Here is a 24,908-nt window from a genome sequence, read left to right as displayed (position 1 = left end):
CATACAGATATGCCAAATTAATAATCCTTATTTAATTTAATATAATATAATATAATCCCATTTATTTAGCCTCTCTGTAACATAGTTGGATAAATTTAAAGTTTCACCACTCTGTTACAAAAAATAGCTTTACTTTCTTTGTTTAATAAATAAACTCTATTACTTATTGGAAGTTTTTTCACTTTACAAATTAAATTAAACTTGTTAAGAAATTATATTATTTTTCTTTATCCAAGTGTAAGTAAATAAAGTATGTGCTTGGAGTATCTTCACGACAAGGTCACTTGCACATCAAGGCTGATGACTTCACATCAGCTGTCTTAGTAGCAGATGATGTGAAGTCATAATGCACATCAAAACGTCCTAAAGAATGTATGCTTTTTCATTGCTAATGCAATTGCATTAGTAATTAGCGTTACTAATGCAATTGATGTAAAGTCATCAGCCTCTGTATACAGGTAGCCTAGTTGTGAAGATACTTCACACACAAACTTTTTGCTTACACTTTGATAAAGGATTAAACAAGAATATAATTTCTTGTCAGGGTTAATTTTATTTCTAACTAAGTGAAAAAAAACTTTCTACATCTATCTCTAATCCAGAGTATTATAATAATAAGGTGATTCACCTTTTTACTACTTGTATATTTGAAATATATGGCTTCTGTATTAATTTAACCTTGGTATCTCTGGTATTATCTGGTTTTAGGTAGTGACCCATCCCATAAATGCATAACATTGTACATGTCCGTATGTTGAGGCTTAAGTGCTGTGAAGAATTCATGTTGGAAGTTTAATGGAATATTATCAGCACTGAGAAAGGATTAAAACTAATTTTAATACTTCCAGTATTTCGTCTCCATCACAGAGACATCTTCAGGGATTACAAAAAACTTTTTGTAACAACACACACACACACACAAATACAATACAATAGTGAGTGAAACTAAATTCCTATCTAGGTGGTGCATTTGCAGGTGGCCTAGGATGTAAAGAAGGATCTCTGATAATTAACGTTTCCCAAATTTTGGGAAGTTTAATGCAACGGTATTTGTTTAAATTAGGTTGATTCCTGAGTGCAGATGCGGAATCAAAGAACAATCTTTCTTTTTTGAATTTACTATAGTGGAGCATGGTGGTTTTTTCCAGGAGATCCTGTGGGTTGTATCCAAAACATGGTCTGCAAGACCAGATTGACCATAATCATGATTGCAGATGTATGACTTGTATTCTTCTAATCGGATGGTTGCTGATCTGCCTGTCTGTCTGAAGTAAGCCAGTTTACAGGCAAAGGTACTCTATATACTCCAGGCGCTGAGAGAGGAGGGAGCTGATCTTTGGTGGAACGGATAAGTGTAGCAAGTTTATGGTGGGACTTAAAAGCTGTGTTGGAGGTTGTATTTTTTTCATGATCTGGCTATTTTTTCTGATGTACCATGGATGTAAAGTCTTGTGATGGCATTTCTGAAGTCCTTCTAAAGAGATGGTCAGGGAATGGAGAAGGACTTGATTATTTTTTTAATTTGAGTTCAGTTGAAAGAGGAGTTTCACTGGAACAAAGATTGTGGGCTTTATTGGTTTTAATAATGCCATATTGCTGAGGGGAGGGGGGGGGGGTTGTGAATGTATCTGCCTGTATGAGTAGGTTTTTCTATGTACAGAGAAAGAAAGGTTACCATTAGGAAGGCATGTTACTGAGGTTCTAGGAAGGGTAAACTATTGTTATTTTCCTTTTCCATTGTAAACTGGATTCTTGGATGTAGACTATCGAGGTGTCTAGGCCATGAGGCCAAATTGAGAACACATCATCTACATATCTTAGCCAGATAGAAGGTTTTAGATGGGAAGAGTCTATGGTTCATTTTTTAAAATTTTCCATGTAAAAATTGTGTTCTTCCAAGAAAAATAACCAGAGGTGATGGCAAAGGAAAAGAGCTCTAAGATATCAGAAGGAAAAACGTTTTTTAAGAGTATTAAGGTGTCAATTAGGGGAATATTAGTAAATAATGAGATGATGTCAAAGCTGACCAATATGTCTGTATTATTTAAAGTAAGATTTTTCAATTAAGTTTTTAAAGTGGGTAGAGTTTTTTACATAAGATGTGGTAAGACCAGTGAGGAGGGGGGGGGAATCAAAGAGTTAGCTAGCTGCTTTGACAATTTGTAACAAGGTGCATTGGTGGTATCTACTATAGGTCTCAGGGGTGAATTAGGTTTGTGGATTTTTAGGTAAACTGTATATACGGGGGGGGGGGGGAGATGAGAACAGAATGGTTTGAGTTTTTTTGTAATGTCAGGAGGACACTTTTTTAAAGTAAGTTTTTTAATTTTTTAACTTGAGTTTTTGTGGGATCCTGTTCAAGTGGTATGTAGGTAGCGCGATCACGGAGAATAATATCCATTTTCCGATTATATTCTGAGGTGTTAAGAACGACTCTGGCATTACCCTTATCAGCTCTGGTGATGACAATACTTTTTTCTTTCTGTAATTTTCTGAGGGCAGAGAGTTGTCTGGAAGATAAATTAATTTTTTGATGTGATAACTGGGAGAGGATGTTAGCTATGTCAAGTCTGATGTTGCTGTTTTAAGGATACTTGTGACATAAGATTGAATGATATATTCACGTAAACACAAGAAAGGTATTTATTTAACCAAATATTTCAGTCTGGAATCTTTACCTTCTTTTTTAAACAGTATTAATTCCTTGCATTATCGTATAAAGTTTACTATGGAAATAGAAGAAAACAACCAGTTATCTTTTTTAGACGTTCTCCTCATCCGGTCACCTTCAAATATTCTTACAACTACAGTATACAGGAAACCAACGTTCACAGATCGTTATATTCTTAAAGAATCAGCCCATCATCCATGTCAAAAAACAGGAATTATAAAATGCCTCATCAGAAGAGCCAAAATTAATGTTCTACTTTTGATTATCTACAGAAAGAACTTTCTACTATCCAACAACACATGAAACTCAATGGCTTTTCTGAAAAAAGTACTCAACATCTCAATTCTTATAATTCTCCATAAAACAACAAAATTTCAATACGTTGAGTGCCTGTTCCTTATATCTCCGGTATTTCAGAACCTATCGCAAGAATTTTAAAGAAATATGATTTAACAACTACGTATTCACCTATTAACAAATTGTCTTCTCATTTTCCTTCTCCTAGAGACAAACGCTCAGCTTTATCTCTTCCTGGAGTTTATCAAATTCCTTACAACTGTGATCTCTCCAATTTTGGACAGACTGGACGTTCTCTTGAAAAAAGAATCCAAGAACATCAATCCTCCATTCTTCACAACAAACCTGAAAAGTCTGGATTGGCTCAACACGGGATTGAAACTGACCACAGCATCTTTTGATCCAGGACTGGCTTCTTACATAGATCCCTTTATAGGTTCGAACGTTTGTTCAAGGAAAGCGTGGAGGCCTTACTCCATCATCTCAACCTGAATCGTAATGACTGTATATCTATATCAAAAATCTGCGAAGTCTAATCAAGATTACTCATTAATTTTTTTTTTATCAATCATGTCTCTACTTCAAAATATTTTGTTTCATACTTAGTGATATAACATCATGCAGCGTGTTCTATTTTTATTGCGTGATCTATTGTTAGTATTCTAGCTTGTATTTTTTTTAAACTGTTCTTGTAATACCACTGAAGATGGTCTGCTATTTCCAGACCGAAATATTTGGTTAAATAAATATCTTTCTTGTGTTTACGTGAATATATCATTCAAGTTTGATGTTATTGGCTGTTTCTGGAGCAAAGTGACAGATTCCGCGCGTTTGATGTTATACATCGACATTACAAAAAAACTCAAACCGTTCTGTTCTCGTCCCCCCCCCCCCCGTATATATACGGTTTACCTAAAATCCACAAACCTAATTCTCCCCTAAGACTTCTATAATAGATGCACCTTGCTACAAATTGTCAAAGAAGCTAGCTAACTCTTTGAGCCCCCTTCCCCTCTCACTGGTCTTACCACATCTTATGTAAAAAACTCTACTCTATAAACTTAATTGAAAATCTTACTTTCAATAATAATACAGACATATCGGTCAGCTTTGACATCATCTCATTGTTTACCAATATTCCCCCAATTGACACCTTATTAAAATTAGTTTTAATCCTTTCTCATTGCTGATAATATTCCATTAAATCTCCAACATGAATTATACATGTTCCAAAAGGATGTGTTGCATCATAGGATACTAAGGCAATTTGATAGGAAGTTATTGGTCTCTATATACTAGTAGCCTATTCATGAAGATAATTCATGAACAAACTTTGTTTGTATACACTTGATAAAGAATAAAATAAGAATATAATTTCTTGTCAAGTTTAATTTAAATTCTATTATTTATTGCACATGTGTTATCCATTATTAACTATGTAATATTTTGAAAATGATTAAAGTACAGCATACAACTATTTTATGAGGATGTGGTTTAATAAGGTACTCACAGAAACCGAAGGATTTTGTTTATCCAGATGATGCATCATAATGCACAGGTTTTGGTCAGTACAAAATAGTTTGATTGGTCGTCTAAGTCCTAAAATGCCAGCCCATCCTTGTTCGTTTAGGTGTCCTGATGAATATCTGCTAACATGGGAAGATATAAAGAGTGGACATTGGATCACAAGCCCCACTTATTTCTCCATATTCTGTTATGCGTCATATAGTGGTCTCCTCCCACTTATCTAGCTTTGACTCCCCATAATTTAGTCTCTTGAAATCTACACTCACATATATTTTATTCCTTGAACGCTTTTAAGATGAATATTTGTTTGAAATGAAAATTCAGAAATCATTTAAATTTTCAGTTCACAGAATTTTGTATTGAAAATAATAATTTCTAAGTGTTCCTTTATAGTTTCATTTGGAGAAAGAAATAAAAATAATATCAGTATTCCTTTTATTTTTATCTAGGAGAATTTTTGAAACTTTTCATTGATACTGAATTAATTCTGTATAAAATAAAGTGCAAAGATTTTTACTGGGAAATTTTGTTTACTCAAATACTGGATAATTAAACTTAAACAGTTTCAAAGACAAAGCATTGCCTCAACTGCTTAACACTATCTAAATTATTTTACTCTCTTTATCATTGTCTTCAATTTTTTCAGGGTTCATTGTGCAATTATCATTTCACTGAATTTGATTTATTTCATGTTTAATCTTTACTTTCTGTTTTTAAATAGAGTCATTGTTTTCACCTTTAAGAGATGAGAGTTACAGTGAATCATCTATAACAGTTAGGAAACAGCCTATTGGTGGTGGTAGTTGCTCTCCAGTTCCAGATCATTCTGCAACTTTAACAACAGGTTTGTCTGAAAGCTGTGTGCCTCAGGTAAGTTAATATATATGTATTTGATTCAAAAATTATTTCAGTCAATTATGCTTTATTCTTTTTGCTACTAATTACGTTGATGTGACACATCACTTTAGAAATGTCATTCCTGGTCATAAACATTTGTAGGTCTCACATTTTAAAGTGTCAGCATGCTTCAGATAATTTTCCTACAGAGAGCAAAATAAAAATTGTTTTTTAGCATTAATTTTTAAGTTTTGTGTGTAAATTATCCATTATCATCATCGTCTTCAAATTCCTGATATGTTCCCTTAGGGGACATACAGAATATTATGATAGTACTACATGAAAATTTGCATCATTACATCTTCTATAAAATTTTCCTCCAAATTAATCTGTTGTCTGTCAGGAATCCAATATTGTCAGATGTTATATTTTGATCTTCTGAGGCACTTCTTAATATATCAAGTCACCAAGATCTTCCTCTGCTTCCTGACATCCTACCAATAAACACTTATTTTTGTAAACCTTTATTCTGCTATTCTGTACTACCTGAGATTAGTTTTGTTCACACAATCCTGAATGCTAACAATGTCAAGTTCCTTCCTAGTATCCTAATTTTTAATATGATTCTGCCATTAATGTCTTCCCTCCTAATTTTTCTGTCATTTCTATATAAATTTATTTAATTGATTCCCTGTTATACCAGCTATGATAATTCTGTTGTAAATTTCTCATTTATAATTTCTATCTTTACTAAAAATATTACCTGAATAGTTGAAATGTTTTACTTATTCTATTGGTTTCCTGTTTAGAATGCAGTTGATGTTTTCATTGTTCCTGTCCATTTTCATATCATTTTCTATATATATATGATTTTTATACCAAATTTATTATAGGAGTTATTCAATTTAGTTAGAGAATTCTGTATACTCGTACTGGATTTATTTAGAAGCATAACATTATCTGCTTAAAGTAAAAGTGCCGAGTTGAATATCTCCAGTTTTGATAGCAAGCCTAATGTTACTTTCCTTCTTAATGTACACCCTGGTCTCACCTGATTTAACATCAAAGTATCTTGCTGTACCTTCTTTAATTTTGCTGACTTTACAATTCAGATATAGACTGTATTACTTAATATAATGCCTCATTTACACTATATAACTCTAGATTTTGGACAGCTTTTTTCTTGGCACCTTATTGATTATTATAGCTACTCCTTCCTTTCCTTGATCATTGTTGGCTGAATATAACATCTTGTATTTGTTATTTAGAAGAATGCCATTCTGTTTTTGTCTTTTTTTTTTTTTTTTCAATAACAATTATATCAACCTGGTGCTTTTCCAGCTCTTCAGTTTCACTTTTCCTCTGATGCTTTTCATTGATAGTGTAAAAGTGTAAATCTTGAATTTTGCTTATGGTGATTTGGGGTTTGCTCCAGTGGCTGACTTTTCACTGTTCACCTTGATGTTCACTGTTCCCTGGCATGAAATCCCATCATGTTGGCCATCATTTTAGTTTAAGATAATAAGAATACATTTTGGTCAGTTAAATATTAATTATCCTCGGTATGACAATAAAAGTGAACTGCAGCCACTTCGTTCAAAACCTATAAAACTTGAGAATTTAAATTAACAGAATAGAATAGATTCATATGAAAATAAGAGAGAAATTAATTGGAACACTAAATTAGCTGTATACAAGACAGTGTTCAAACCAGTTTTAACTTATGGATCTGAGAGCTGGGTCAGAAGTAAAACACTTGACCAAAGACTAGAGACCACAGATATGAGTCCTGAGAAAGATTAGAGGCATGAACAGATGGCATCAATGGCAATATCATATTAAAAACGAGGATATTAGGAAAGAACTTGACATTGTCAGCATCCATGAATACGTTAGCAGGTGGTATGGTCACTTAAACAGAATGGGCGAAGAAAGATTAGCAAAACAAGTGTTCTCTGCCAGGTTTGTAGTAAAACGACCCAGAGGAAGGCCAAGATATAGGTGGATTGATACGGTACAAAGTGCCTTAGATGATAGAAATATAAGATCTGATAATGTTGGAGTCTTGACAAGTAACAGACCGATTTGGAGGAAAATTGTAGATAGGAAGTTAGTAATGATGTAAATTTTTCATGTAGTACTATCATATCCTGTACACCCCCTTGAGGGTACATGGCAGGTATTTGATGATGATGATGATGAAAATAGAATAGTTATCCAGTAGGATTTAAAGATTTGTATATCATATATTATATGAGTACTAGAATTTTTCATTAAAAAAAAATCATAATTTTTAATAAAATTGCTTTTGGTTGTAAATATAAGCATAATTAATTGATAATTTTAAGAGAATCAGTTATATGAATGAATAATGTTGTTTATACTGATATTGAATTATGACTATCCTCATACAAACATAAGTTTCTGTGGTTTAGCAGTTTGGGTAGTTTTTGATATTGAGACTACATTATGATGTAACTAAAGAGTTTAATAAAAATAAGTAATTGAAACCTGACAAGTTTTGTAAGTCATAAGACTTACATCATCAGGGATACTGGTACAGAAAAGTTTTACACAATAGAAGCCTATTAACAGTTAATTACACATATTAGATGTTTTGATTACTTCACAACTGTTACTTCACATAATTGATAAACCAGAATATAAACAGTAAATTCATTACTTGTATACGTGTTGGAACATTGCTAGTTTTTGCTGTCACGTTCTGTGGTGTCATGTGTGTATCTTAGGTCCATGGCAGTTAATTTTTGATGAAAGCAGATCATACTTGATGTACAATTAAGCTTTGATTTTTATTGCATTGTATAGTGATCCTAATCATTTGAGAGGCTTCTTAAATTTTCTTGTAAAATAGTTAAGATCAATATATGACATTTTTGTTTGTTGCCAAAGTATTTGATGGCCTGTAGTAGTTGTTTGGAATGCCAGGCCTGATTTATGTCATCTTCTTTTTTCAACATCTTTTACATGTTCAGACATGCAGATCTCTCCCGACCCTCTTGTCTGGCTTACATAGCAAATGCCACATGAGCAATCTCATAAACGCCTGGTTTTTTCATGGGGTGATGTGAAGGTTTTGGTGGATATAGGAATTTTGAGATTTTTTTGTAAAGGTAAAAAAAGTCACTTTTACGTTGTACTCACAGAGCAACGCATCCACTTTGTCTGTGACATTCTTGATGTAAGGCAGCGCCGTTATTGCTTTCTTGAAATTCTGTTTAAGGGAGATGTATTATGAATTTTTCTGATCACCTTGGGTTCATAACAACTGAGTGCAAGGTTCTGTTTCAGGTAGTGCAATTCTTTATTCCTTCATTTACTTTGACAAGGATATCAAGGAATGGCGAGGAAAGTTTTTTTGTGTTGTTCTAGTTCAAGAGTGAATTTTATATTTTGATGCAAGTTGTTCATATAATCTTTGAAAGTAATTAACTCATCCACTGTTACTGACCAAATAACAAAAATATGGTCGTGTAACATAGCCAATTTTTTGGGGATTTTTTGATAATTTTTTTAATGCTTTAGTTTCGAAATTTTCCATAAACAAGTTGGCTAAGGCTGGAGAAAGGGGGAGAGCTCATGGGAAGGCCTTTTTGTTCCCAATATTTGTCTTGAAATATGAAAAAAGTGTTTTTCATACAGTGTTTCAAAAGTCCTACAGTGTTCAGTGGTAAAAGATTTATAAGTAGATCCACTGTGGCATTTCTGGGTACATTGGTGAAGAAACTGACTTCTAAAATGTCTGAAGATGTCTTAGTTTGACTATCCTCATCACACCATCCATATTGCAGTTTAAAAGTACATAGTGAAATCGGATTTTTATAGTTGTGTAAGCCACATTGTTAAGGTTGCATTCATGAGAAAAGGTAAGATATCACAGAATAGGGCATGGTCATCAGAGCTGGAATGGCATGTACATCCATCTGGATGCAGTGCACCTTACTCTTTGCTCAGTCCACATTAGTTAAGGCTTACACAGAATGGTGTAAAACATTCAAAACTATCAAACTACCTCCTGCACTGAAACTGTAAAGGAGCACAGAAAATGGATGCTTGTGGTGAGTGAAGGATGCATTGACTCACACATGCTAATCAAAGTTAATGTCATAAATATGACCTGGGAAAGCACAGGAACAATATTCTAGATGGTAGTGTTGTGTGAGAAAAGCCACAGGCAAAGATATCACAGAATAGGTCATGATAACTTGGGGATTGAGTATCATATGCCTCAATATTCAATGTAGCACAACCTGCTGTTTGCTTACTCTACTCAGTTGCAAGTATGGAGTTTCTGTACTGAAAGCTCACAAGACACCCACTTGACACTGAAAGTCAGTGTCAAAAATAGCAGGGGGGGGGATGAGCAGTTCTTGTTCCACTTTTAGGTGTAGAGCTACCCACATGATGCATATAATATGAGTTGATGGACTCCTCATGCATAGTTTCTGTTATGTAGGCTAGGTTAGGTAATATAATAGGATGGGATTAGCTGCTCTAGTTAGAATCAGAAATCTATTGTGTATTAACCAATATATCATAATGGTAGCTCTTAGCAAGTCACATGCACCCTGACATGTTGCATGTTTCAGTAATGGAATACTGTGAGTTGGCATAATCAAAATAAATATAAAAATGGAGAAAACTCATATAAAAAAAACTTATTTAATGTAAAATTCTCACATAAGTGTCAGGCATCTTCAGTACAGGATTATAAGTTTTTATGTCAGGAATCTGGATTGGGATGATTATGGTATTAATATTCAGGGGAAGATGTTAAATAGTCTACTTTTGGATAGCATTGTTCAATTTGCTGAAGATGGCTCCCAACTTAATCTGATGATTAAGCATAAAAAGCAAGGAAATAGGTCTAACAATAAACTATCATAAAACAAAAATATTGACAAACAAAACATATTCCCATTGATGTTAAATATACTATAATAGAATACGTAGAAAATTACAAATACTTAGGACGAATGATCAGCATGTCAAATTGCTTTGACCTTGAAATCCAGTGCAGAATCTACAGTGCTTGGAAGAGCTACTTGTGAATGAAACATTGGATGAAAGGGAACCTCCTCATTTGTCTAAAAAGAAAATTATTAGATATGATTGTTCTACCAACTTTGACTTATGGTTCCCAGACTTTAGCATTAACCACCACACAAACAAAAAAAACTCCAAGTTTAGCAAAGAGCAATAGAGAGGAGTTTACTCAGAGTATCCAGATTAGATAGAATAAGGAACAAAGACTTAGAGACCTAACAAAAATCAAATATGTCGTTTAGAGAGCTAGGAAATCAAAATAGGATTGCGCAGTCCACTTAGCAAGATATCAAGATGGTCAAAGAGAGCAACAGAGTGGCTGCTGAGAGATGACATCAAAAAACCGCTAGGTTAATATGGACAACAGTGGCCCAGGAGAGGAAAAGAGTGGGAGAGATTGGGGGATGCCTTTACCTTGCAGTGGGACATTTAGGCCAACAACAACATGTCAGTTTTCCTCCATTTTTATATTTGTTTTGAACATATTGCATGTGTTCTCAGGTGGAATCTTCCAGTATATTAAATCATAATACTGTGCAGCCCTAACCACAAGGTTTATTCACAAAACACACAGAGGATGTCACCTATTGCTGGCCAGCAAATTCATCAGATGTCATCCATTTGAATGCTTATGGGTAATTCTAACACATGCACTGCTCTCTTCCTCCACTCAGTGACCCTGATGTGTTCTCTGCAGATACCAGCATTATAGATTCATGGTGCTTCATTAGGCATTTAGTGGAATTAATGCCATTGCAGGTAAAAGTTTTCCCTGTTATCCATGCAAAAATGCAGTTTGAGACAATATCAGGCACGTGGTTATAATTCAGTGTTATGTCAGTATATACTCAGCAGTAAAAGTGCTGAATTGCTTAGGGAAAAGTTTTCTTATATAGTGCTTAATATTAATGCATTTTATTTATTTTATTCTTTCAAATAAGTTAATCCCAAATATAAGTAGATCTATACTTTTTTAGATTTTAACTAAATTTGGAAAAAAAAGAAAGAGAAAAAAATTAAAAAATATAAACATAAATGGATGGAACACATTCAAAGAATGAAAACAGAAAGATTACCAAAACCTTAAAGTACAAGCCATTAGGAAAAAGAAAACCAGGATGTCCTCTTAAACAATTCAACGATGACTTCTAAGGCCAGAACAGGCCATGCTAGGCCTAAATCCTTGATATGCATGATGATGACTAAATTTGGAATCTTGAATACTGAGTACCCCATCCTGAAAAAAGATACTAAAATTTTTGTAATGCATGATATAATAGATTTCCTTTTATGATGAAAACTTATTGAAAAGAAGCAGAAGTTTAAATCAGGTTGTGCTGTCTGGACGAAGCACCCATTTAGGCTTAGTTTTGTACAGTTACGATTTATGAAGAGTTCATTATGTTTGTTTTCTGTTAGCTGTTTTTTATGGTATGTTCCATTTTGATAACATATGGCCATGGAAATAGAGGAGAACGAAATAGACATAAATAAAGAAATAGCACACTTGAATGCTAATCCTTCACAAGACAGAATGCAAAATTGAAAAATTGCAGAAACAGCAAGAGATTGGGACTGAGAAGAGAAAGAAGCAGATGTCCAAAGTAGTAATAATGACTGAGCAAACAAACCAGAAAAACAGTTAAGGAAAAATTTATGTGCAGAGACTCAATGATCAGGGGTATACTTAATGAAAGTTTTCCCTGGTGCAGAAATTCATGATTTTTACACAAATTATGGACTCTACAACCGTGTTATAAATAGTTATTTTAATTTCCTGACGTTTTGACCTTCATATGAAGGTCATTATCTGGAGTATACATATATATACAAAGACAAGCTAAATTACATTTCACATAGTATGCTGAACAGAAAATGATTTGATCAATGATTATTCTACTGGCCTGACCTCTAGTGAAAATAAAATAAAATTACAATAAATAAATGAAATAAAATAAATTAACTACATCAAAGCTATATTCTATTTAAGACAACATCAGAGAAACATTCTTTCATATAGATAGTTTTGTTACAGTAAAAATGATGTTCATTTAACATGACAATTATTATATTAGATTTAGGATCCTGGATTACCTATGGTCTATATATAATTAACTTTTATGGAGAAAGGATAAGTGGGTAGAATATGTTCCTTCCAAATTCTTGGGATTTTTAGACTGTCATTATTGTTAAGATTCGGGTGATTGATAAGAATCTCACAGGCCTCCTTAAATTTACGTTCATACCATATTTCGGTGTCATGTAGACAACAGGTTTACATCACAACAAATTCTATGTAAAGTGTTTAGGGCATGATCAGAGAGAGAGAGAGAGAGAGACCAGCTTGACCATGGTTATTATATTTAATGTGTCGTTTATGTTCCTTTTTTTCTGATAGGAATTGTGTACCCCGTTTCTCCTATATAGGACAAATTACAGGTGCAATGAATACGGTATACTCCAGGGTGGGCCAGTGGAGGATGGGGATCCTTGGATGAGTTGAGTAAGTTCTTTAATTTTGCGGGAGGTTTAAAGGTGGCTTTAAGGTTGTATTTTTGTAGTATGCTATTTATTTTGTCTGATATCCCTTTAATGCATGGAATGGTTACAGGTTTATTTTTATTTATAAGTGAGATCTTATACAGAATTTTGTTGATAGTATTTTGGCTGTAACACTGTAATCTTTTAGGAAGGTATTGCTGAAAACTTTTAATTCATCTTTAATTGCTTGTTCGTTGGAGAAAATCTTCAAAGCGCTGTTTTTTAGCGTATTAATAACCCCATGATTTTTGTGTTGGGTTGTGGTAGGAGTGTTTTTATGTATGTATTGGCCAGTATGTGTCATTTTTTGATAAATAGTGAAGGAAAGAATGCCAGAAGAAAGATATGTGACGTGTATCTAGATATGGAAGTATGTTCTGCTTTTCAATCTTAGTCGTGAATTGTATGCGTTTGTGTTGTTTGTTTAGGGGCTGAGGAAAGTGTCTAATGTCTGGCGGCCATGGGGCAAGATAGTGAAAACATCATCAATGTATCTAAGCCAGACTTTGGGTTTTAAAGGAGAGGAATCTCAAAATGTTCCATGTAAAAGTTAGCAGTGGGGGGAGGTAGTGGTGAGCCCATGGCTGTGCCTTCTTTTTGTAGGTAGAAAGTGAATAATATATGCACGTAAACACAAGAAAGATATTTAATTAACCAAATATTTTGGTCTGGAAATAGCAGACCATCTTCAGTGGCACTATAAGCACAGTTTAAAAAAATACAAGGTGGAATACTAACAATAGATCATTTAAAAATAGAACAAGCCGTGTGATGTTATATCACTAAGTATTAAAGGGAATATTTTTAAGCAGAGACATGATTGAAATAAAGATATTAATTAATAATATTAAATAACATAAAATTAATATGAATTAATGAGTTATCCTGATTAGACTTTCCCAGATTTTTTATATAGATATACAGCCATTCCGATTCAGGTTAGGACAATGGAGTAAGCCCTCTACGCTTTCTTTGAATAAACATTCAAATTTATAATGGGATCTGTGTAAGAGGCGAGTTTTTGACCAAAGGATGTTATGGTTAGTTTCAATCCCGTGCTGAGCCAATCCAGATTTTTCAGGTTTGTTGTGATGAATGGAGGATTGATGTTCTTGGATTCTTTTTTCAAGAGAACGTCCAGTTTGTCCAAAATAGGAGAGATCACAGTTTCAGGGAATTTGATAAACTCCAGGAAGAGACATAGTTGAGCGTTTGTCTTTAGGAGAAGGAAAATGGGAAGATAATTTATTAATAGGTGAATACGTAGCTGTTAACTCATATTTCTTCAGAATTCTTGTGATAGGTTCTGAAATCCTGGAGATGTAAGGAATTGAAACTCGACGTATTGAATCATCATTGTTTTGTGGTGGATTATAAGAATCGAGAAGATGTTGAGAAGATATTGAGGAAAAGCCATTGAGTTTCATGTGTTGTTGGATAGTAGAAAGTTCTTTCTATAGAAAATTAGAAGTAGAAGAATTAGTTTTGGTTCTTCTGATTAGACATTTTATGATTCCTGTTTTTTGACAAGGATGATGGGCTGATTCTTTAAGAATATAACGACCTGTGAACGTTGGTTTCCTGTAAACTGTAGTCGTAAGAGTATTTGAAGGTGACCGGATGAGGAGAACGTCTAAAAAAGATAACTGGTTGTTTTCTTCCATTTCCATAGTAAACTTTATATGATGATGTAAGGAACTGATACTGTTTCAAAAAGAAGGTATGGAGTCTTTGTTGTGTGGCCATACAGTAAAGATGTCATCTATATATCTGACCCAAAAGGATGGTTGAGGGAAAATAGATGAGAAGAGGACTTTTTCTAGATGTTCTAAATAAAAGTTGGCTAAAGCAGGAGAGAGAGGGCTTCCCATGGCCGTTCCTTCTACTTGGCTGTAAAATTTGTTTTGACATAAGAAATATCCAGAGTGTATTACAAAATCGAATAGTTTTATAACGTCTTCTGGAAAGATGTCAGCAAGTAATTTTAAAGTCTCCTTGAAAGGTACATTTGTATATAAAGATTCTATATCAAAGCTCATCATAAGATCTGTAGGTTGCAATGAGACATTGTATATTATCAGTATATTATTATACTGATATGAACGAAAAGTTTATTTTATTTTGGGGAGAAAAAAAATCAGCTAATGCCTTTTTATTCCTGTATATATAGGAAGTAGGCGAGGCCGTTTTAGCCTTATCTAACTTTTGGAGACTGAGTGGGCAGTTCAATCTCCACTGGTACCCAATCAGAAATAGCTGGCCCAAGGCTATCACTAATTAAGCAGCATGCAGTGAAGAGAGATGGCTCAAAAAGTGCCGCCATCTCGTGACCCCTAACCCTAACACTTGTATTTAATGTCTGAAATAATGTGGATTCTACAGTCAATTTTCTTGAGTTTAGGATGAAAAACCAGAGTTTACGAGACAAAAAACCTGCTTGCCCATACCAGAGATAGACTAACTCGGGAACTAGTCGAAAAAAGGCTTAGAAAAATTTCTTCTAGTCGCTGACTAGATTCGAAACCAAGAAGTCTTCCTTCGTGCAGTTAAGCGTCGTGGTGTGCAAAGCCACATCCACTGTGCTACACAGGTTCTCATTTTGTGAATTAATTTTTAATTTTGTATATATTTAATTTTTTTTTTTCACCAGAGGTCAGACTAGGTTAAATGCTTAACAAAACAATTAGATCCATCTTACTTTTGCATAGTGTCATGCAGCTTGTGTCCTGTACATATGTATGTTGTCCATGATGACCTCAATATGGAGGTCAAAATGCCAAAATTATTATTTTCTTTATTATAAGTAAAGTAATTATTCGAACACATGTTTTTGTCTCCATAAATTTTTCACTATGAATATGTGAAAGACACAAATGTAGGAACAGAGTCGAATGAATTGGTGGTTCTTAGGATATTGCCAAATCTCAATTTAAATACAGCTGTGGGATTAGATGTAATATAAGCTTGGATTTATAGTGATTGGTGTATAATTTGATACTGCAGTCTTAGAACCTACCATAACAATTTCCTTTCATATGGTAGGTTCTAAGACTACAGTATCAAATTATACACCAATCACTATCTCAGCTGTGTTGATAAAAGTACTGGAAAAATTGATCAAAAAGAGAATTTAAGAATGGGTGGATAAAAATATAACACTGTATGAGGGGGGGGCAACATGGCTTTGTGAAAGGTAGGTCATGCCTTTGTAATTTATTATCTTTTTATAATAGTCACAGTTGAGTTGGATAAAGGAAATGGCTGCACAATGATTCTGCTGGATTTTGCGCCACATGGAACTCTGTTACACAAATTCATTACACTAATTCTGTTACAAACATACTCACAAACAAATAGGGATGGATATGACACTGGTTGTGTGGATAAATGGGTGGTTGCTGGAGACAGATATCAAAAAGTGGTATATGGTGGGACAGAATCAAGGCAAAAACAGGTGACTAGTGGTGTGTTGCAAGGTTCATTACTAGGAGCATTACTATTTAAATTAAATTAATTTAAATATTTTTTAAATTTTAATTAAATTTTTAATTTAATTATAAACTGTGCATAAATGATATAGGTGTCACACCTTATTATTAAAATATTCTGGTTTAAAGATAGTTGGAAATTTTTCCACTTGGTTATACTAAGTGGAAATGGCACTTAAAGATGCTAAGAAATTATATTCTTGATTTAATACTTTATCGAAGTGTAAGCAAACAAAGTTTGTACCTGAAGTATTTTCAGGACTGGGCAGCTTTTTGACATATTTGTGCTACTCGTGTATGGAAATATGACTTCTGCATTACTTGGTATCACCTCTGGGTCTGGCTACCACTGAACAAACCTCAATAAAGGTCGAAACTGATCTGGGTAGTGACCCTTCCCATAATGCATAGCATTGTAAAACACGCACATCAATTGTGCCATTGTAATAATTTTAGCTTCTACTACTTCCTGTATTCTAACTAGTGTTATTTTTATTCTTTTAATTGTACTCTTATGCTTTCTTAAAGTTATCCTATCACTTATGATATCTCTTGTCTTATTCCCCACAGTTAGCTCTTATTGCTCCTATATAAGATGATGCTGTTAGTGAATTGACCTAAGTACTAGACAATTCTCAGATACAGAAAGCAATCTCTTACACTGAAAAGAACTTAGGAAAATTTATTTGATTTGTGACTGCGTCACCTAAGTTCCTAATCGATAAGCATTGGAGATGAACTATAACACCTATAGGATAATTCTATCAATGGTCTAAGGTTTAATTTTCAGTCGTGGCTATTCCTTAGTTCCCCTTATTCACAGGTTCAAATATTTTTTTTCAAGACAGTGCATTAAGTAAAGATCAGGAGAAGTCTCCAGTTAACAAACAAAACATGTTTGATGCAACTTGAAACAAATTTTACACTACTCCACACACTTTGTACAATCTCACTCATAATCTTAATCTAATCTTAACTCGTAACCTTAAACAAAGAAAAATCAATCATTTACATAGAAAAAAACCTCATATTCTACAATATCACCTGTACTATATCATCTTCCCAAAATTTTTCTCATATCTACGCTTCAGTCCTAATTTTTTCTATCCGCTACAACACTGAAGTCCTAGGAATGTTACAATCAGAGGATCACAATTCTCCTTTCGCACTTTACTGATAATACTTGAAAATGTACTCACAAGTCCATTTCGATATGTACTTTCCTTCAAGTCCTTACGATCCTAGTCTGTTTCTGCAGGCTGTCCGACTTGTTCTTCTGTGCAGGCCTTCTATGCACGTTGCTCTATAGTCGTGAGCAAATTCCTAACTACAGTTCATTATGGAAATTCCTGCTGCTCCTCTGTCACTCCCCATAACCATGGGTGCATTCCAGCGAACTCTAGTCGGGTCTGCGAACGGTCCCAAAAAGATTGCGAGAATGAGAGAGTCTTCCTTCCAAGGCTCCCTATATACTATTTTTCTCGGGTTCCTGTTTTAGGGTTGGAGACCCCCGAATGTCCCATGTGCACGTTGATGTCAGTCGTCTTGACCTTCATTTCAGGGTAGCAAGAGTCTTTTGCTTCAGGGTTGGAGATCCCCAAATATCCTGTGAATGTTCTGACATCAGCGGCTGTGACCTTCAATCCATTGTTCACTTTCACATACATAATCCTCTGTAATTCCTTTTACTTGGGACATAAACACTTTGAAAATAACTTTCAATTTCACTCTGAAAATTAAAGTGCACAATCTTAACAACTATTTTAACGTACAATTTACAAGCATTTTTCCGTTGTTGCATTTTCCAGATACTCACATGGGTTTACAAAAATTTTCAGCAATGAGTATTCTAGAGTTATTTAAAATATGAACGACCTCTGTAAAAATTGATGCTAAATTAAAGGAACTTCTGTTGCATTGAATTTTACAGTATCATACATGTCCCTAAGGGATTAAACCAAGAATATAATTTCTTGACATCTTTAATTTATAGGTAGTCCATCCTGTTCTAAAAGTACAAACGAGGCAATGCCTCGTTTGTACTTTTAGAACAGGATGGACCACGGAGAAGGTGAGGTTGGCTATGTATTGCACTTCACCACCCCTTCCATTCCAAACTTCTCAAATCAAAGGCATTAAGTACACTCACCTTGCAGTATAACAAGATACTAAAAACATTCAGATAAAATATTGGTACTGTCCCAGAGAAAATTTGCTGTGATAAACCTTCAACCATAAAACACTATTCTTTTGATCTTACAAGTTTGCTACAGTATCAGATATATAATGTGAATATATCTCTAGTAAGAGTGAACTTGTTAGTAAGCCTAATACTTATGCTATCAAAATCCTTTCAGGAAGAATCTAAGTTTGGTCACAGGAATAATCCAGAAAATTCAACTAACTCTCCTATTTCTAGAGGAAAGTTTGGTATGCATTTTTATTTTTCTAATATAGTTGGGTTGATGATTTTTATATTTAATTAAATAAGATCAATTTAAACTAATTTTAAAATGATGTATTTAGAACACTTTTGTTGCAGTCTGAAATGAAGAGAGTGGGTATCTTTAACTGTGAGATGGTAATAGGGGTTGCCATAGTACTTGAGGTAGGTTGTATGAACACAATAGCTAATCTGTGGTTTATTTCTCACCAAAAAGAGGGAGAAAAGTTTGTTTCATTTTTTTTATTTTATTTTTTTAAATTCATGGCCTTCGAGTTTAATAGCTTGAAAAAGTTTATTTTATTTTTTTTTATGTGAATCCCACCTAAGAAAGAATACAAACCTTTATTATAATTTTGAATTGATTTTCGAATAGAAATAGTTCAGTTATAGCAAAAAGAAGGTAGGATTTTTTTTTTTTTTTTTCACCAGTCAGTCTTGAACTTAGAAATAATAGCCACTTCAGACCAGTGATAAGCAGGGTGATGATCTCACACTGGGGCGATGAAAGTTGTTTACTAACCAAAGACTTTCCCAAACATCTATGATACAGTAAAATTTGCACCCACAGCTTGTCAGTTGAAGAGTGAAGGTTGACTTGACAGGTGAAGAAATTATCATAGATGGTCATAATAAAGATGCATTTTGTAATTTCAATTCTGTATAGTGACACTATTTTTTTTTATCAGAAGTGCATGAACATTGAGCTATTTTTTGGCATATACACTATAAATATAATTTTTCCATTTAATAAATGAAGTAGTCCATTTGAACTAACTTAACAGAGTTCATAAGATGTGTCATCAAGCCAATTATTATCATTTTGAAGCAATTTTCCAATAAAAATAGTTCAGGTGTAGCAAGGAGGAAGGGGGAGGCCATCAATCAATTTTGAACTTTTATAAAAATGTCCAGTTAAGTATAGTCTCTGGGAAAAATCCCATGTTACTCCTCTTAAACACTATTATTGTAATTACGGCTATTATAGCCTGTTTTTGTTTAGGAGTGTCCCTTATTTAAATACATTGGCTATCAATACTCAAGAGGGGTATATATATTTAGGGCATTATTGGTGAGTATAGAAGGCAATTAAGGTAGAATAAAAGAGGTGAAAAAATTTGGTACATACCTTTTTTGATTCTACGATGTCTTCCACTTCCATGGTCTCGCTGAAGGTTGTTTACAAGCAGGGGAAGAGGGAGGGAGCGTGGGGGTGTGTTTAGATGCGGGAAAATAAGTTTGGATAACCCGGGTTAATATTAATAATATATATATAAATGTATACATGTATTATTTTGAATTAGGGTGCATTTTTGTGGGGGAGGCAAGGGTAAAACTATTGTGGCAACTGGGGCAGGGTTAACGGGGTGTGAAAACGTTTCGGTCGTGTGACCATCTTTGGAACTTTGTCGGAAATGAATGTAGGCTATGTCAGGGCAAAGTTGCAACTCCAAATAAGGTCATTAGTTGTCGCTACATGGCCGGAGGCGTGGCTTAAATTGTAGGTTCTGGATCGTCCAACATTCAGAAATTAGGTAGGGGCGGTGGACGTTGATAGAATTTTCATCGCATTTTATGGCAATAGTTTCGGATATTCTTAGCATTGTTTCATTGTCTTGTTTGTCTATGATTATGGCCTTGTCAATTTGGGGGATATATTTTAGTTCAAGGGTGTGAGCTGCAATCTCAGTCTTCCCTATACTCTGTGTATTATTTTTCTTTTTTGATGTTGTGATGTTTTTTTGTGTTCAGATATTCCGGAATGGGAATATTGCAATCCCTGAAGTGTTCTTGTAATCTAGTCCATAAGGACCTAAGAAATAGAGCCGGTGTAGGTGATGTCACAGTCCTCTTGACAAGGAAATTTGTAGACAACGTAGTGGAGTTCGAATATTTCTTTGTGTGTGAGAGATTTTTTAGGTTTTAGGAGAGTTGCTAATTTTTGGTTCGTGGTGAATACTAGCTTATAGTCCATGTTTTTGAAAATGTATTTGTAGGCATTGTATGTGTTTTGGATGTATGGCAATTTGATGACCATTCATGTCGGGAAGTCTGTTTTGGTAGTATTATTGTTAAGACGGGATTTTGCCATGTTGTTCACGTAATTTATTAGATGTGTGGGGTAGTTGCGATTTTTAAAAACCTGTGTTAAATACTTTAGTTCCGTGTTAAGATAATTGCTGTTGGTTGAGAATTTGTAAGCATTGATAAATTGTGATAGGATGACTGATTTTTTGACGGAATATGGGTGGTATGAATTGAAATGGAGGTAGTTTCCGATATTTGTGGGTTTGTGGAATATCTTTGTAGCTATCATGTTATTGCTTCTGATTAATGTCAGGTTTAAGAAATTGATGGATTTGTTCTGTTCTGTTTCTAAGGTGAATTGTAGTCTGTTACTATAATCGTTGAGGGATGTTTGTAAGACGGAGATGTGTGAGGGTTTGCCAATGCATAGAATATCGTCTACGTATATGCCATAAAAGGTGATGCCGGGGGGAAGAGAAGGGTGGAGTAGAACTGATTCAATGTGTGCCAGGAATAATTCTGCTAGATGACCACTGATGTTTTGGCCCATTGGGAGACCGAAAATTTGAACATATAAGGAGTTGTTGAACTTAAAGAAGTTTGCAGATATTGTGAGTTTGATCAAGCTAATGATGTCAATTGGTGTTAGTTTTGTGCGTCTCTGTAGGGTGTGGTCCTCTGTGAGTAGTGTGTGTGCACGATGTCTAATGTTCTGGGGACATCCACGTTTGTGTATAGTGAAGTTGCATCTAATGAGGTGAGGATGTCATCTTGGGATGGAGTAGTGTTATTTATTTTACAGAATAGGTCATCCATATTTTTGATCATACAGATAGACGTTGTTAGTAGTGGTTTGATGTGTTTGGCAACAAATTTAGATAAAGGAGCTGTGGTGGTGTTCTTGTAGGAGACTATGGGTCGTATCGGATAACCGTCCTTGTGGGTTTTGATGTTTCCGAACATATAGGGGTGCGTGTAGTGCGGGGTGGAGGTGTCTCTCATTGTGGTTTTATCTATTTTGTTTTGACTTTTTAAGGTGTGTAGGGTGCTGTTGATTTGTTTTATGAGGTCGGGGGTAGGATCATTGTGGATTTTTTGGCAGGTGTGTTGGTCGTTTAAGACGGCCAGGCTTATTCATACATCCACAATACAAAACGTAGATTAAAAACCTTATTGTCCCCAAATGAGTGGGCAAGTTTCTTCGAAAGTACCCAAACACACATCAATGACTACACGCTGTTAACTGAAGCTCGACACACAAAAAAATGGTTTGCCTTAACAGGCACAAAATACATAACATATACTGTTCCCAATCTTTCTGACACCACCGCCCTACAACCCACACTTGACAACTCCATCAAAAATCTGTCACATCACACCCTCACACCTGACGAAATCACCATCCTGAACAAAGGACTTAACTTTGCGATATCCCCTAAATACGTACCAAAAAAAGACATCATCATTGAACTCCAAGCGAAACTTGAAAATGACCCAAACAGAGACACAATATTCCAAAAAATGAACAACATTATAAATAGCAAAATAATAGTAATACCCAACATTACCCCCAACTTACATAGAGCCGTATTATCTTTAAGGAAGAACTCAGATATCATGATTACAAAAGCTGACAAAGGAGACACTGTAGTTATCATCAACAAAACCGATTACCACAACAAAATTATGGCCGTCTTAAACGACCAACACACCTACCAAAAAATCCACAATGAAAAATTCATCATTTCAATTGAGGAAATGGACAGTTTAATCAGGTAGTCTTTAATCTAGGAGTGCTCTTAACAAGACTATTATGCCAAGTGTATAACTTTTATACATTTGACATAACAGTTTCTCTCTTGTAACTTTTACATACAACATAGGTTTAACTTTTTCACGTAAAATTTTAACTTCTCGGTATTTCTGTTGTTTTCATGAGAATTATTGTGAAGTCTGTGACAGAGTCATGTTTTTCAAAGAACTGTTACATAGATGTATCTTTGTTAAAAGCTGTTTCAGAAGTTAAAACATATTTAAGTTTTGCATTTAATTAAACTTTTGATTTAGAGCAATATGAACAAACAAAAACATGGGAAATTGTACTGTGAGACTTGTTTGTGCACGTGGTCCCACAGAAAGTTGTACAATGAAAGAAGGCAAGGAATTTTCTAAGTTATTTGAGAAGACTTTTGACATAAAAAAGCAAAAGTTGGTTCTTGTTGGAGATCTAATTAGCAGGGTAAGAAATGAAAAAACAGATATATAGAAATGTGTTTGAGAAAATATGGAGAAAATGGATTATGGGATTTAGATTATTAGGAAAAGTTGGTCCTTGTTGGGGATCAAAATAGTAGAGTAGGAAATGATTGTGAGACATACAAAAATATTTTGGGAAAATTTGGAGAAAAGAGCAAAGCTAATAATAATGGCAAATATCTGTTGGATTTCTGCTCAGGACATGGACTGGTTATTACTAACACCATGTTCCAACATAAAAATGTGCACAAATTCACGTGGAGAGAAGAGGCTAGGAATAAGAAAAGTCTCATTGACTATGTTATTGTTGATAGTGATGTTTTCTCCCTGGTGCAGGACACCAGAGTGTACAGAGGATTTGAAATTGGAAGTGATCACTATTTAGTCTTGAGCAGAATAAAATTGAATTTCATATTGAAAAGAATAACATGTAAGAAAGTTTTAAAGCGAATAAAAGTTGAGCAGCTCTCAGATGTAAACTGTAGACTAAAATACAGAAATATTATTGAAAAGAAAATGAAAGAGTTTGAGAACAGGAATCAAACCTTGGAGATTCAGTGGCAAACTCTGAAGGAAACATTGATTGATTCTGCCAGAGAGGCATGTGGTGAGGTTGTGTGCAAAGATAAAAAAATCAGAACTCCCTGGTGGACACAGGAAGTTAAAGAGGCAGTGAAGGAAAAGAAGAAAGCATATCAAAAGTTCCTGGCAAATAAGTCAGCTTTTACTCTTACAGAATACAGAGACAAATGTAAGAAAGCTAAACAGTGTGTAAAACTAGCTAAACAAAAGTCATGGGAGGACTTTGGCAAGAATATAGAAAATAAATATCAAGAAGGTGGCAAAATATTCTGGAGGTTGTTGAAGAAGCTTAGGAATGGAGGAAAGAGTGCTGTAAAAGGAATTAGAGATGATAAAGGTGAAATGAAAACAGGAGAAAAAGATATCCTTGAAGTATGGAGTAATTACTTTGAAAAACTGCTAAATGAAACAAGCAGTGATGACAGCACAGTGATAAAAAACACTGACCAGGCATGCAGTCAGGAATACATATCTATACTTGAAGTAGAAAAAGCTATCAAAGGCTTGAAATGTGGAAAGGCAGCAGGAGTAGATGATATTCGACCAGAAATGCTGAAGTATGGTGGTATAAGAGTCTTACAGTGGTTGCACTGCATAGTTCAGAAAGCCTGGACAGAGGGACGAATTCCCGATGATTGGAGTAGAGCTCTCATAGTACCCATATATAAAAAGGGAAATAAAACTGAATGTGAGAATTACAGAGGTATTTCCCTACTGAGTGTTCCTGGCAAGATCTATGCAAGTATACTTGAGAAACGGTTGAGAAGAATTGTGGAAGAAAAGCTTGGTGAAGAACAAGCTGGATTCAGGCCAAATAGAGGCTGCCAGGATCAGATCTTCACTTTACGACAAATAGTTGAGAAAGCATGGGAATATAACAAAGATCTGTATTTAAGTTTTGTCGATTTGGAAAAGGCATATGACAAGGTGCCAAGAGAGAATCTATTCAATACGCTGCAGTTATATGGTGTCAATGGGGCATTATATCAAGCAATACTTAGTCTTTATTTGAGTTGTGAGTCAGCAGTTAGAATTGAAGGAAGTACAGGAAGATGGTTTAATGTTAAATCTGGTGTGAGACAAGGATGTACATTATCCCCTCTGTTATTCATTATCTATATGGATCACATTATGAAGGAATGTGGTATTAAACCTGATATCAAAATTGGAG

General features: G+C 34.5%; 1 protein-coding gene across 1 annotated transcript in view; it reads left to right on the top strand.

The window, feature by feature from the left end:
* The window catches only part of LOC150101817 (protein NEDD1-like), a 193,866-nt gene that overhangs the window by 129,696 nt on the left and 39,262 nt on the right, over positions 1-24,908 (top strand). Inside the window, exons 8-9 of the mRNA XM_090399912.1 lie at positions 5,217-5,365; positions 18,786-18,858. Of these exons, the coding sequence (XP_090256038.1) occupies positions 5,217-5,365; positions 18,786-18,858 (222 nt within the window). The remainder of the gene's footprint in view (positions 1-5,216; positions 5,366-18,785; positions 18,859-24,908) is intronic.

This window comes from Typopeltis vanoorti, chromosome 11 (assembly GCF_054136105.1).
Source record: "Typopeltis vanoorti isolate ZY-2024b chromosome 11, IOZ_Tvanoo_1.0, whole genome shotgun sequence".
Taxonomy (NCBI): domain Eukaryota; kingdom Metazoa; phylum Arthropoda; class Arachnida; order Uropygi; family Thelyphonidae; genus Typopeltis; species Typopeltis vanoorti.
Note: the sequence above shows the minus strand (reverse complement) of the source record. Positions and strands in the feature narration are given on the sequence as shown.